Source organism: Epinephelus fuscoguttatus, linkage group LG11 (genome assembly GCF_011397635.1).
Source record: "Epinephelus fuscoguttatus linkage group LG11, E.fuscoguttatus.final_Chr_v1".
Lineage (NCBI taxonomy): Eukaryota > Metazoa > Chordata > Actinopteri > Perciformes > Serranidae > Epinephelus > Epinephelus fuscoguttatus.
Genome location: NC_064762.1, coordinates 37,183,639 through 37,198,279, shown reverse-complemented (window position 1 = coordinate 37,198,279; position 14,641 = coordinate 37,183,639). Strand labels below are relative to the sequence as shown.

Here is a 14,641-nt window from a genome sequence, read left to right as displayed (position 1 = left end):
TTGCATCAACTGTCTGTGGACACAGCTACTTTGGAAGACTTAAGTCTAATTGTTGTGTTGTGTAAACTTCTGAGGCCTCATGTTAGCTTCTACCTTTTGCTGAGGACTTTGGATTTTGTCCCCCATTACTTTCATTAAAAGCGCTTTAGGAGGGATGCCTTTGCAGCCGTTATGAGAAGAGGAATGATAACAATGACCAATAACATTTTCAATGTACATATGGACATATGGAAAAATGTGAACCCAGCCAAAACTTTCCAATTCTAAAGCCATACCTGCTGTTTGACTCTAGGAGTGCTAGTGTCCAGGTTGGAGGAAATGTAAGGTTACCAAGCTGTTCGAGCACTTCCACAGCCTGAATCAACATCAAACTCTCCTGTTAGGAGAATCATCCATACCAAAGATCACCTGACACCTAAAGAATATCTGTTTTTTCAATATTATTATTATTATTATTATTATTATTATTAATAATAATAATAATAATAGTAATAATGATAATGATAATAAAGTATTTATAGATTGCTTTTAATGGTACTCAAACACACCTTATATTAGTTAAAAATGATCATCAGTCACACATTAAAAGGCATTTTGAAAAGAGTTTTGAGTTGTGATTTGAACTGGGAGAGGTCAGTGTTGAATGTGTTTGGGGAGAGAATTCCAGAAGGAGGGGGCAGCTATGGAGAAGGCTCTGTTGCCCCAGGTCCGGTGCTTGGTCCTGAGTGGTGGAGTCAGGACGTTGGCATCAGAGGAGCGAAGGCTGTGGGAAGGAGTGTGGTGGTAGAGCAGGTCATTGTGGTAGGAGGTTGCCTGGTTATGGAGGGCTTTATAAGTGAGGAGAAGGACTTTGAATTGGATGTGTTGTAGGATAGGGAGCCAGTGGAGGTTCTGAAGGACAGGGGTGATGTGATGGTGGGAATGAGTGAGCAGACGGGCAGCAGAATCTGGATTTATTGAATTTTATTCAGGACTTTTAATGGTGTACCATAAAGAATGCTATTACAATAGTCAATTCTAAATGTGATGATGGCATGGATGAGACTTTCGGTAGCAGAGGGAGAGAGTGATGGGCAGATACGACCCTTGTTTTTTAGGTGGAAGAAGAGAGTACTGGTGATTTGATTTTGAAAGGAGAGGTTGTTGTTGAAAATAACTCAGAGGTTGCGGATGTGTGGGGAGGAATGCAGAGTGGAATTATAAATGGTGAGGCATTGTGAGGGATTTGAGATCAATGATGATCATGTCAGAAATTTCACCGTTCAGTTTGAGGAAGTTGTCTTACATTTGTCTTGTTTCAGTGGAGATGGAACCAGTTGAGAAGAAGAGCTGGATGTCATTGGTGTAGCAATGGAAGTTGAGGCCATGGCTGTAAATGATGTTTGCAGGGGGAACATGTAAAGGATGAACAGAAAAGGACCAAGCACTGAACCCTGGAGGACACCTTGGGACAGAGGATCCATGAAGGGCAGTTGTTAATATTGATAAACAGATGTCTGTTTGTGAGCTATGACCTTAGCCAGGAGAGGGCAGTACTGGTGATGTTGAGGGAGGATTCGAGGTGGGAGAGGAGAATTGGATGGTAAATGGTATTAAAGGCAGCTGTAAGGTCATGATGGATAAGAATGGAGAGGTGAGCAGAGTCTGAGGCGAGGAGGAGGTTGTTAGTGACTTTGAGGAGGGTGGTTTCTGTGCTGTGCTGTGAGTAAAAGCCAGATTGAAATGATTCACACAGGTCATTGGAAGAGGGGTGGGCTTTAAGGTGAGAGGCAACAGCACGTTCCAGTATTTTTGACAGAAAGGGGATATTTGAGATGGGTCGGAAATTACTCAGTAATAAGATAAAAAGACAAAGGTGCAAGCCTTTTGGCAAAAAACTGAGAGTTTACTCTGATTTACTCTAATTAGCCTTTGTAGGTCAGTGTGTTTCAGTTAACTTTAGGACTTGGATGAATATGGTAATTATGTGGTGTGTTTTTGTTCTGAGTTGCAAAGATGAAGAAGTCTGAGTTTGCTACAACTCTGATTTTCACCGCTGACTAGCTCGTACATTTGCAAAGGCAAAGGCTCAGTGGAACTTCAGTATTAAGAGCCATCTGAGGGCAAAAAACACAGTTTCCCAAAAAACAATGTTTCTATGCTGATGAATATTGAGGATATTCTTTAAGGGGCCCTGTGGACTGTTCTTGTAAACAAACAAAAACTATAGGCTATTTACATTCAGTAGAACTCAACAAAACACATTGTGCGTGTCCTGGAGTAACAAATGTGTTGAATGCATTTCCTTCCCTCATAAAACATTTGCAAAGTCGATTACTGAAGCACTTTAAATCCAGCATTGTTTACAACAATGTTTACTAGCTAGCAAAGACTTCTGGTCCCTGTTAAACAGAACAGAAGAATTGAGTTTGGATTATTTCCACGACACTAAGAGCATTAAAATGTAAGATAAGATTTGGCGAGATAAACCTTTATTGATCCCTAGTGGGGAATTTCAGCTGTTGCAGCAGCACAGGGGCAGTAATGGGTACAGATAAACACTGAAATTTAAAAGATAAATAAACAAATAAGAGGTATATAAAACTAAATTGCAAACAGATTTTAAAAAACTATACAAGAGCATTTGGAGACAAACTTACAAGGCAAAGTTACACCCAACATACCGACTGCCACTGAAAAACCAACCCACAGAGCCACAAACAGACCCTCAGTCAGTCTGGAGACAACAGAGGCTCCCTGCTGGCCTGACGCCAGCTGTTTACCTGAGCTTGGCTGGTGGCTTCCCTCCAAGCCTTGCCCAGTGTAACTCAATCTGAGGACCACATAAATACAGAGCAGAGCCGAGCCGCACCCAAACAAAGCACCTCCAAAGAACCTCCAAACGCTGAGATAATACCTGGGGTGTAATGCGCCTTGTGCTGTTGTGTGGGAATACACACCTGATCTGTAATTAAACTGTATTTACTCAGTAAAAATGTCAGATTAAGAGGGATCACCTGGATCTTGTGTTTGAAGTTTGAATGGTTACCTACATGCTGACATCCTGCTCTGTCGTTCTTCTTAATGCATTTCATTATGTTGGATGTAATGTTCAGGATGTCAGGATGTGTTGAGAGCTTTTAACCTATTATCTCCTGGCTACTGTAAGAAGGAATTTCCCGCTGTTGACGTTCATTATGTCACATCACCATCCTATGAAGCATCACTGCATTCCAATGGTAATTGCATTGCTGGTGCGTTTCCTATTACGGCAGGATGTTAATGTCAGTTTAATGTATGTAATCAGTAACTATTAAGCATCTATGTATTTCATATACAAAAAAAACATTTTTTCATCTCTCTTTTCTGACTCATTAAAGATTTTTATATACAGGCAGTATATTTAATTTTACTGATATTGTCAACTTAACTGGAGATGACATCTTATATGAAATGTCCTCTTATATTTAGTATTTTGAAGCATATATAATGTTGGATACAACTGATGGGCAGTCATGCAGAGGAATTAATCATGGTGTGCATGAAGCTGTGATGATTGATGTGATGCAGCTATGACACATAATCTTTAGAAGCCTGCTGTTGGCTGATCCTGTGTTCGAGGGAGGGCATTATGGGTAGAAAGGATTAGACCTGCAACAAATGATTGTTCTCTTCTCCAATAATTTGCAGATATGTATATATATATTTGATGACACCCAAAATTTGAGACTTCCTTCTCTGGTTTCTGGCTTTGAGAGAGAGTAACTCATATTTGCTAATGTCGAATCAGCTTCTCTAGGCCATGGAAATAACATTAGAATTCTTAATTTTAGGTGGTGTTCCCCTTTAAGATTGCTACATCTACTCCAGTACAGTGGGGATGACTGGACTTTTGTTAGTTGTGCTCATAGCATTGAAAATTACATTTATACATTTAACAGCAGCATGTCTCTCTACATCTAGATAATTCAGATAGTCTACAGACCTTACTGTAAGCAGTTTGAATTGGAACTATGTCTTGGGTAGAAAATAGATATCGCTTTTAACATTTTCTGTAATTTAATTTTGTAACACCAGTGAAATTACAGTTGTTTCTCTTGTATTTGGATGGAAGCAGAACTCTCTGACATGGGCAAATAAAACTGAAACCATTTGACAGCATACCATCAGAGTTTAAGGTCCAGTGTGTAGGATTTAAGGGAATAGATATCAGCACAAATAGAATGTATTGTAAGTTTGTTTTCTTTAGTGTATGATCACTTGAAATAAGAAATCATTGTATTTCCCGTACCTTAGAATGAGCTGTTTTTAGCTCCATAGCAGGTCCTTGTTTATGGAGATTGTCATGTTGCACTTCTATGTTTCTACAGTAGCCCAGAATGGACGAACGAAACAGTGGCTCCAGACAGAGTGATTCACATTTTTGCGTTTTTATGTTAACCACCGCATCTGCAAACAGCAGCGACGGAGTTACACTGGTTTGTAACTGCTTTATTTAGTGTTTTTCACTGGTTTAAATTGTTAGGTCTGTTTGTTTTGGAGAGGAAGAGACCTGCGGATAAGTTGACTCCCGCTAAAACCTCCGGAACATCTGGATCTTAAGTTGTTGGAGAAAACAGATGAGCACATATTTGGAGGTGGTGGCCAAACAGCATCGAAAAACATTGATATGTAATGTGCAACTGCTTTATTCAGTGTTGCCAAACAGTGTCAGAGAAACACTGATTTCTAATGTGAAACTGCTTTTTTCAGTATTTTTACCAGTTTTAATCACATGGTCCATTTGTTTTGGAGAAGAATAGACCTCTCTGGATAATTCAGCTCACGGTAAAAACCTCCTGAACAATGAACACTGAAAGAATTCTAGCCAGGAGAAGTTTCAGCTGGTCGCAATGCACAGCTTGACGCCACCAAATCCCCCACAAATCTTACACGTTTCACCTTTAAGCAAAGATGAAATGTATTTCTTTCTTTTTTTTTTTTTTTTTTAAATGAAGTGATCCTTTAAACCTCCCAAAAGTTAAGTAACCTTTTTGCGTCAGGGCCCGCCCACACGTCCTCATATTGGCAGGATGCAACGTTTATCCTCTACTCAGCTAACATGAACAGCTGTGCAGACTGCACTATTCTCTTAAAGCATGGATTAAGTATTTGTTTGTTTTCTGTTGGCTCATTACTGAGGAGGATTGTACCCCATAGCAGATTGTCTTCAGTCATACCACCAGCTATGACCACGGTTACTGACTCTGCAGAAATATCTGACTCACCGGAGTCTGTGTGTGGGACAGCAGAGGTGGGGTTTTTTTTCTTCTCCTGGGAGTTTGCGTGCTTATGTTGTGTGTACTCTTGTGTTTTGTTCACTGGGCTGAGTTGTGTGTGTTTTGTGTCCACAGTATGGCAGAAGCCCCCTGCACTTGGCTGCTTACAAAGGCCACATTGAGGTTGTGCGTATCCTGCTCAAAGCTGGCTGTGACCTGGACATCCAAGACGATGTGAGTAGATTCATCTGTCTATCAGCAGCGTCGCCCATGCTTCCACTTTTCATCTACTTCCAGCTCCCGCACTGCAGTCCTGATTGGTGGTTACCAGTGGAGTGCTTATCTTTTTGCTAATAATTCTGTTTTACTGGAAAGATTTTTTAATCATTAGGCTTTTTTTAACTCAAAGATAATTGTAGCGTAATGACCTCTAGTGGCCTTGAATGGGACCCTCTGGACTGCCCCCTTGTGGGTTTGCCCTCAGAATGCAAGTCCATCTTTCCCACTGATAGTGATAACCCAGATTTCTGGCGTTGCCAAATTCACTCTCTGTGGTCAATGAGCTCCGCAACAGGCTGCAGTACATTCTCCAGGACTGGAGGGAGCAGGAGGGAACAGGAGGAGGAGGAGGAGGAGGAGGAGGAGGAGAGAAGACAGTGGAGGAGGGCTGGGAAAGAGCCTGGAGGATCAGGGAAAGTGAAGGAGGTTAGCCAAAACTGCTCCTACTGAGCCAGCAGAAATCTGTCCCCCCTTCCTTCCTTCCCTGAACAAACTCCTCTCCTCCTCCACTGCTGCTGCTGCTGCACTCGGCTCAGTTCTTATCTTCTCCCTCCTCTTGCTCCTCCATCTCTCATGGAATTCATTGCTCTATCTTCTCTATCTTTCATGTCAAACCTGGCCTCTAAATGTCACTCACCACTAATCTGCTCTGTGTACAGAACTCCACCTATGGCTGAGCATAAATGTGTGCTTCTCCTTCTTTCCTGGGTCTGTATGTCACTGCTGCTGTCATGTGGTTATACAAACCACTCTGGGCTCTAATAAGCAAATAGAGCTATTAGAGATTACCTGCTGTGGTTTGTATACCTGCCATATTGGGATCATATTAACATCATCACTGCTAGAGTCAGTAATAACTCTGCTGAGCTCAGGGATACGTGGTGTGCTCATCAAAAATCAGCTTACAAAACTGTCACTTAAAGGGATAGTTTGTTCTTTGGGAATTTTGTACTACTTTGAATATATGTTGAATTGTGAGATTAGCTTCTTATACTACAGTTATTGATGGTAATGGGATGAAGTAGTAGCAGCTCTGTTCAGTGGAGGGATGGTTTAATATTTTATACTCTCTAGCTTATTATTAATGTTCTTTGATCTCATCATTTGGAACTGATACTGATGATTGGATGATATTAATTAGTCGGTAAAATTATAGACTTCATAAATGTGTCAAGTTGCATTTATTTTGAGCAGGCCCACTGTTGGTTCCAAACAAAGCAAGGCTAATTTCACTGGTTATACCTTTACAGTGCATGCAGAGACATAAAGGAAAGGCTTCAGTAGTTTGTTCAAACCTAATGAAAAAAGAAAAAAACAACAACAACAACAACAAACTTAACTAAATTCCCAATAAACAAACTGTCTCTTTAAAGGATTAGTTCAACATTTTGGAAAATACATCTGTTTGCTTTGTTTCCAAAAGTGGGATTAACAGATAAAAGTAAAGCTGAGATTTGTTATATACAAAGCTGGGACCAGGACCTGTTTAGCTTAGCTTAGCATAAAAACTGGAGGCAGGGGGAAACAGATAGCCTTACTTGCAGATTCGCTAATAAATTGCGCTTAAGGGAGCCACAGCGTGCAGACCCTTCTTCCTGTTTTATCGCTTTCTTTTAAAATTCCCACACCTGCCTTGCAAAGTTTTTGGATTTGCACAACTGCTATGAGTTTTTGGAAACACATTTCTTGCATTTCCTTTTGCTGATTTTCTGAAAACTCTTTGACCTACATTTGGTTGGAAACTTGACCACTGATTTCCATTTTTAATGTCAGAAAGAGCAAATAAGCAAACAAGAGTATTTGTTTGTAAAGCTGTTGATCTGTGGAAAGGCTCAAGGGTGTATGTTTTTAGCAGGCCTACTTGTACTGTTGACTCCTTTAAAATGTAGTAATTTAGCTAAACCAAATTAATTATGAAAATAATACAGTTTTGAATAAGATTTATGGATCTTCATGGCATGAAAATGAGCTAGCGGAAGCATAAAGTCAAGTAAAACACCAAATTAGGGGCTCTAAGATTTTCACATGATCGAATAGTTTTTCGGTGGATGGATGCAGGTTTTCTTGCCCTGTTGCTGAGTGTTTCTTGTCAACATTTGTAGTCAGTGTTGTGTGTGTCTCTCTCAGGGAGAGCAGACGGCGTTACAGCGGGCTGCCGTGGTGGGAAACAGCGACGTCATCAACGCTCTCATCCAGGAAGGGTGTGCACTGGACAGACAGGACAAGGTGCAGATGAAAAGATTGAAACACACACACACACACACACACACACACACACACACACACACTCTCTCTCATGGCACTTCTTTAACAGTCAGTTGGAGAAAGGGGAATTTCAAAGCCATCATAATGACTGCATTAAAGCATCTGATAATCATAGAGAAACCAGTGTGCCTGTAATCTGCTTAGCCTCATTCCCTCGTTAAAGGCAGAGTAGTGTGTTTACACTCACGGTGGAAAGAGAAATGAAACAAAACTCTGCTGAGATGCAGTGCATTAATGGTCTATTTTAGATACTTACTGGTGTACAAAATCCAGCCAGTATTACCATGCATGATTTAATAAAGCCCTTTCACCATAAATCCTTTACAGCTGGCTGATATTATGAATGTTCACTCTGTCTTTTCATATATTATCCCAACATAATATTTATCATACTCCTACATAGGTCTGTAAAACGTGGAGATTGATTGTAGGAATAACGGACTGTTTGTTGTCATGAGGTCTGTAGTTTGACTCGGCCACAGTGAAAGCGAGAAATGCCATGTCGCATACTACACAGCGACTCAAGTCTTTGTTAATTAAAAAGTGTCGTATTTGAGGATGGATTTGAATATTCATTGATGGTTCATGACGAGGAAATACAAATTGTGTGTCTTTTTTATCCATAAAACTGTAGTCGAAAAAAGACATTGGAAAGGTGAACAGGCGTCACAAAGGGTATTGAGTTGAGCTGAACCATGCACTGGAAATGAGACATAATTGTTCATGGCTTACCTAAATTGTAGAGTTATGAAGGAAGAGGATCTTGATAAATGAAAGTCTTGAAGATTTGTGCTGGCATAAAGTGAAGTGCATCAGTGCAGATGTTGTTAAAGTGGTTTTTGTCCTTTTCCTTTCAGGATGGCAACACAGCTCTCCATGAGGTGTCCTGGCACGGCTTCAGCCAGTCTGTCAAACTGCTGGTGAAGGCTGGAGCCAATGCTCACGCTAAAAACAAGGTGATTCTGCATTGGACTCCACCATAGTACTAAAATGTGTTTGTTTAAACTGTATTCCAATAATCATTCAGTCAGTGGTGATTAAATGCTTCTGTTATTTCTGCGAAAAGTTCACTAGCAAAGAAGGCCATTGTGCTATACAGCAAAAACTATTCAGAATAAGTCATTTAAAGCAAGACTATGTAACTTTTAAAAGTAGAAATCTGTTCAGTTTGCTGCAGTAGCACGGTTATCAGAAGAAGAGTGTGGTACCAAAGTATCCCAAAACTGTTAAACTGAATAAGATAATAAGAATACATTATAAATAACATGTTTGACAGCAAAAAACACTCTGTTTACAGGCAGGAAACACAGCTCTCCACCTTGCGTGTCAGAACGGTCACGCTCAAAGCTCCAAGATTCTGCTCCTGGGAGGCTCCAGGCCTGACAGTAAGAACCATGTAAGTCTCCAGCAGGGCTCCGGTGGGTGCACCTGCCAGAGTCAATGAGACAGATGCAGAAACAGCCATCAGTTATTCAGACCAGTCTGTCTCCTGTGAATCTGTTGATGCTAGAAAATTACCTAGGAGCACCAGTGTCCCTGTCTCAGACAACAAGGCTTTTGACATCTCTATTGAGATGAGATATCATTCTTGTGTTATCACTGACACAATGTTGTTAATGTTATGTCTGCTAAACCTAGTATAGTGGTGTGACAACTACACTCAGAGAAAAATTGCATGTGTTGCAAAATAACATTATTTGTTAAATGCATGTCCTCAAATTAACAATTTGGCAACCTGTCCACTGTGTACCCTGCCTCTTGACTTCTCTCTCACTTGCTCACATTTACCGGCTTTCTATAATCACTATGGAACTTCCATTAAAGCTGCAATATTAGTTACTTTTATATTAACCAGAGAAAACAAGACTGTGTATAATGTGAAAGGTGTCGCTCGTAATGTCAAATCCAGACTCAGCAGTCCCCCTCAGCCCTACAGAGCTTTTATGCCTCCTTAACCCCATTTCCACCAAGCAGTTTGGTATGGTTCAGTTCAGTTTGGTACGCTTTTTTTCGGTTTCCACTGTGAAAAGTTGTGGATGGTACCAATGGAACCATTCTTTACCATCCCTATTTTTGGTCACCCCTTTGTAGGGGTACCTAGCACACAGATCTGGTACCACGTAAAAGGTGGAGCTAGAAACACTGCAGTCTGCTGACTGGTCAGTAGTGGACTTGCACAAGGCTGAGTTTTTTGATTATGTTATACCAAAAGCGTTTGTTGGAATCAGGGCTTTTGAGCTTTGAGTTCTGGCCCACAGTTTTACTGTTTTGGTTCACTCTCACTGCTCTCATCAACCTGGTTTCCAGTAGTGGCAAAGAGCTGCTAAAAAAATTCTAAAAGATTGATGGGGAGATTAGAGCAGATCTGAAGGCAGTCAGTGCTGGACCTAGACTGGTGGACAGATATACGACCCCACTGCTCCTTGTCTGCTAGATTTGTCAATAGGTAACTGCTTGCATTTACCCTACCAAACTGTATATGTCAGATAATGTGTTTGCAGCTTCTTGCGCTGCCCCCAGCTAGCCAAAAAATCAATCAGTGCTGCTTTAAGTATGAAGTTTCCCTAAACAAGTGGGACTTTTAGCTGTCTAGCTCCTTTGATTGATTATTGGTGTTACATCCAGTAAGTGAACTTACTAATTCCTTAATTTTAGATCCTTCTTGTTTTTATACTTCACCTCTCACTGTATTTTTCATTACCTAGTCTCCCTCTGTTTCTTCTTCTTTGCTGTTCCTTCATGCAAAATGCTCTTTGAAAACAAACTTGTATCTTGACTTCTTCTTCACCCGCTCACATTTACCTGCTTTCTATTATCCAGCGGCTTTGAAATCCAGGATGACTGCTCTGTCTCTCTGCAGTGCACTGCCGACACAGTGCTGTTAACATGGCACAGTAGTCGCTTAATTATGAAACACTACATGGTACATTTGCACTTCAAACGTCATCTGCAGCCTCATGGGGGAAACTGTTGTTAGTCAGCATGACACAAATGCAGGAGGAGGTTGGCGGTGATGTGTTTGAACAACAGCTGTCCTCAGATGCTCTCTGAGAACTGATTGTTGAAAACTTTGCTTGTGCTAACTCTCAGTGAGGAACCTTCAGTATTTGATTAAGCTGTTGATGGCAGGACTAGGTCTCAGACAGTCACTGGAAGAAATTCACTCAAACCCTGTGGTTTGGTAAAAGTGAGCATAATTGAAATAATTTGGCTTATTAGTGTTAGGTTATTGATGCATTAATCACAAAGGATTTTGGGCTGAAACTAACAAGTGTTGCCGATGCTGGTTGATCTATCAGTTATGTTCTTATCTTTTTTATTCATTAAATGTTCATAATCATATACTCCCACCGCAATAGCCCAGCAACTTACTTTCAGGTTATTTTGTCTGACCAGGCCATGCAATCCATAATCCATATTAAATTGGCATGAAAAAAGAGAGAAGCATCCGAATTTTTTCACAATATCTATTATTTGATTTAAATAATCAGTTATCTAAGGAAGCTTAGCGTGGCTGTGCTAGCAATTATTTCTTTAATGATGTTATCCCTAAATCAAAAGTTGTTTCATTATCTCAAGAAAACAAACCTTGTTTTATTGAAGCATCATGATAAATAACCTGTTATCTAAAGAAAACAACAGGTTGTTGTTTTTCCTTGTCTCGAGAAAACAGTCTTTGTTAGCTCAAGACAACGAGATAATCAACCCATTGTAACGAGAAAACAAAAGGTTGTTTGCTTTTATTGAACTACTTAAAATGATTATCAGAGATCAATATTTCCATGCCAGCGTGCATTTCTTGACAACTGTAGAAACTAAATCAAGCTGAAAATGTCAGATCAAGGAGTAGACTACCAATTACTCAGCGGATCAGACGGTAGGCTACAATCAAGGTCTGTCACAGGCAGAAATTGTGTTGTGTCTTTCTGTGAGAGATATCATTCAGATCAGTCATCATCATTTAAGGAGAAGACTGGCTGGAAGAAGGCTGAAATCAGCCTCAGACTCTGAAGGAATTTCAACCAACATTAGCTCTCTCGCTAAGTAAACATCCATGAGGCAAAATGTGCTGCTAATGTCAGTGTGCAGGCTAGATGGCTGTCTTAGATCCTGAGCAGCTAAAAAACTCATCTGCACATGTCGACACTGGTCAGTTAAGATGCTAAATGGTGCTTTAATCATCAGTGCTAGTGCTAACAAAACACTGTTTTTAGCTGGTAGGCTACAGTTACCATCAAGACTTGTTTTTTTTCGTCAGTGTGTGTCTTGGTGCCCCTGTAAGCTGAGCTGTCTATCAGACATGTACACTGGCCGTCTGTTTCAGTGGCTTGTAGGATGAAGGAGAACTTCTGATCTATGCCCAAAGAGTCTTTTCACTAAATAAAAAATCTAATTGACATGTTTTTTGACTGCAAAACAAATTGATCAATTTTAGTTGCACTGTAATGCCTAAAATGACTAATAACCAGCGCAGTGCTTTCCTTTCCAGCACCTTTTAAAATAAACAGCCTAAAGTACTAAAATCTATTTCTAACTAAAATTTATTTTCATGTTGTGCTTCCATGAAGTGTCATGAATGCTTCATTTTGAAATGAAATTGCTAATCACTAAATATGTGTTCCAGGCGGGGGATACGTGCCTGCATGTGGCAGCACGCTACAACCACGTGGCTGTGATCCGCATCCTGCTGGGAGCCTTTTGCTCTGTGTCAGAGAAGAACCTGGTGAGTTCTGACTGGACACAAAATGATCACAAACCACCAGCTAGATACCTGCTGCAAGTCCTGTCGGGGGTTTTGCACAGCACATGTCACTTTGGCATGAGAGCACTGATCGGAAATTTGTTGCCAATGTTGAAATCAGTTATCTGGCTTATAAAATTGACTGTTGTTTTTTTTAAATTCACAATTTCTGTCCAGTTTCCCTTGTTACCTGATTCATCAGCCCATATTCTTTTAAAATATTTTTTTGTTAGATCCAATCTGTTATCATGCAATGTAGATTGTTCATACAAGCATTAGATGCCTAGAAGTTTTGCATGAATTAAGGCTCCACTCTCACACCACCATCTTCTGTGTGTGTGTGTTTGTGTGTGTGTGTGTGTGTGCGCGCGCAGGCTGGGGACACACCGCTACACGTGGCTGCTGCTCTGAATCATAAGAAGACAGTACGTCTGTTGCTGGAGGCAGGGGCAGACAGCCACATCTGCAACAATGTGAGCGCCTGCAGCCTCTTTCTACATCATTAATGCTCACATGAAGTGTTTGTGCACTCACTCTGCCTTTCTTCATCTTCAAGTCAGCACACATTTCTCTTGTGGTACCAATCTGCTGTTGAGAGATTCCTCCAGCAGCACATTGTCCTTGCCTCCTGAAATCTATTTAAAACTGCACTCAGCAACTTTACTCATTAGCAGAAGCAAAGGAAGTTCCTAACACCTAATTTCTCTGACGTTTCAATGGACGTTTAAACTGGCTGTGTGTGTGTGTGTGTGTGTGTGTTAAGTCTTGTCTATCACAGTTTTACTGGAAAGTGACAAAAAAGTGATAATCAAATTGTGACCAGGTCTCCAAAGATAGAATGAATACAGACCATACTGATAAAGGCTCACATAGCAGGTTGAGCATTATGTATTTCCAAAGCACCAATCCCATCACTAACAACAACAGAGACATGTAATAAACTGAATACTGAATTTAGTGAGAACAGGTAAACACAAAGGATGTGTTGTGTCAGCATTAACTTGATTTAGGGATAAAGGCTGTTTCATCCTTTATTAAACCAGGTAAAAGTCTCACTGAAATTACCTGAAAACGTAAAGCACATGGCATATAGTATCTGACTTCTTCAGGCGTTGGTCAGGTGCATTCAAAAAGAGCTGATCACCATAGTCCAATAAAGGTAAAACAGTTGGAATTTAATTGAAGTTTCAGCTTGTTTTCAGTGTTGGGTTTGAAAGGCCCCAGCCTCTGTGTGTTTGAGTCATGTTCTGACCGTCCTTGATCAGCTGTGTGTGTGTGTGTTTCTGCAGGCAGGTCAAACAGCTTTGGACCAGGCCAGAGAGCACAACAACCCAGATGTGGCTCTTCTACTGACCAAAGCTCCCCAGGTAAAACCAGTCTCACCAGTCCAGACAGCTGTAAACAAAACTCATACTGAGATAGACATTTTTGCGCTCATAATACACACTATCTGTTTTATGCCTTTGTGCCAGTGACAGCTGTGGACAGAGGCACTATGTTTATGGGTTGTCCATCTGTCCGTCGGTCCCTCTCATCCTTGTGGACACAATATCTCAAGAACGGCATAAGGGAATTTCCTTCAAATTTGGCAAAAATGTCCACTATGACGTGACGATGAACTCTGTAGTTTTGGTGGTCATAGGTCAAAGGCCAAGATCACTGTGACCTTGTTTGTCTCATTCTCGTAAACGCAATATCTCAAAAACACCTTGATGGAATTTCTTCCACTTTGACAAAAGGTTGACTTGGACTTGAGGATGAACTGATTGGATTTTGTTGATCAGAGGTCAAAGTCAAGGTCACCATGACCTTGCATCCATCTCATTCTAGTGAATGCAATATCTCAAGAACAGCTTGAGGGAATTTCTTTAAATTTGGGGCAGACATCCACTTGGACTGAAGAATAAACTGATTAGAATTTTGTGGTTGAAGGTCAAAGGTCAAGGTCAGTGTGACCTCAAAAAAATGTTTTTGGCCATAACTCAAGAATTCATAAGCTAATTATGACAAAACGTCATACAAATGTCTGATAGGATAAAACAATGATGACGTTTTATATCCAAAAGGTCAAAGATCAGCTTCACTGTGACATCAAAATGTTCTGCATAAAATACTTTTC

The 14,641-nt window shown here is 40.5% G+C and overlaps 1 protein-coding gene across 7 annotated transcripts in view; it reads left to right on the top strand.

The window, feature by feature from the left end:
- ankrd6b (ankyrin repeat domain 6b) overlaps positions 1-14,641 on the top strand; it is a 59,080-nt gene that overhangs the window by 34,615 nt on the left and 9,824 nt on the right. For 2 of the 7 annotated variants that reach the window (XM_049590234.1, XM_049590231.1), the window contains exons 3-9: positions 5,373-5,471; positions 7,644-7,742; positions 8,639-8,737; positions 9,079-9,177; positions 12,406-12,504; positions 12,897-12,995; positions 13,812-13,889. In XM_049590234.1, the coding sequence (XP_049446191.1) occupies positions 5,373-5,471; positions 7,644-7,742; positions 8,639-8,737; positions 9,079-9,177; positions 12,406-12,504; positions 12,897-12,995; positions 13,812-13,889 (672 nt within the window). Of the gene's footprint in view, positions 1-5,109; positions 5,273-5,372; positions 5,943-7,643; positions 7,743-8,638; positions 8,738-9,078; positions 9,178-12,405; positions 12,505-12,896; positions 12,996-13,811; positions 13,890-14,641 lie in introns of those variants that run through there. The other 5 variants (XM_049590230.1, XM_049590228.1, XM_049590233.1 and 2 more) reach the window with 4 other exon arrangements.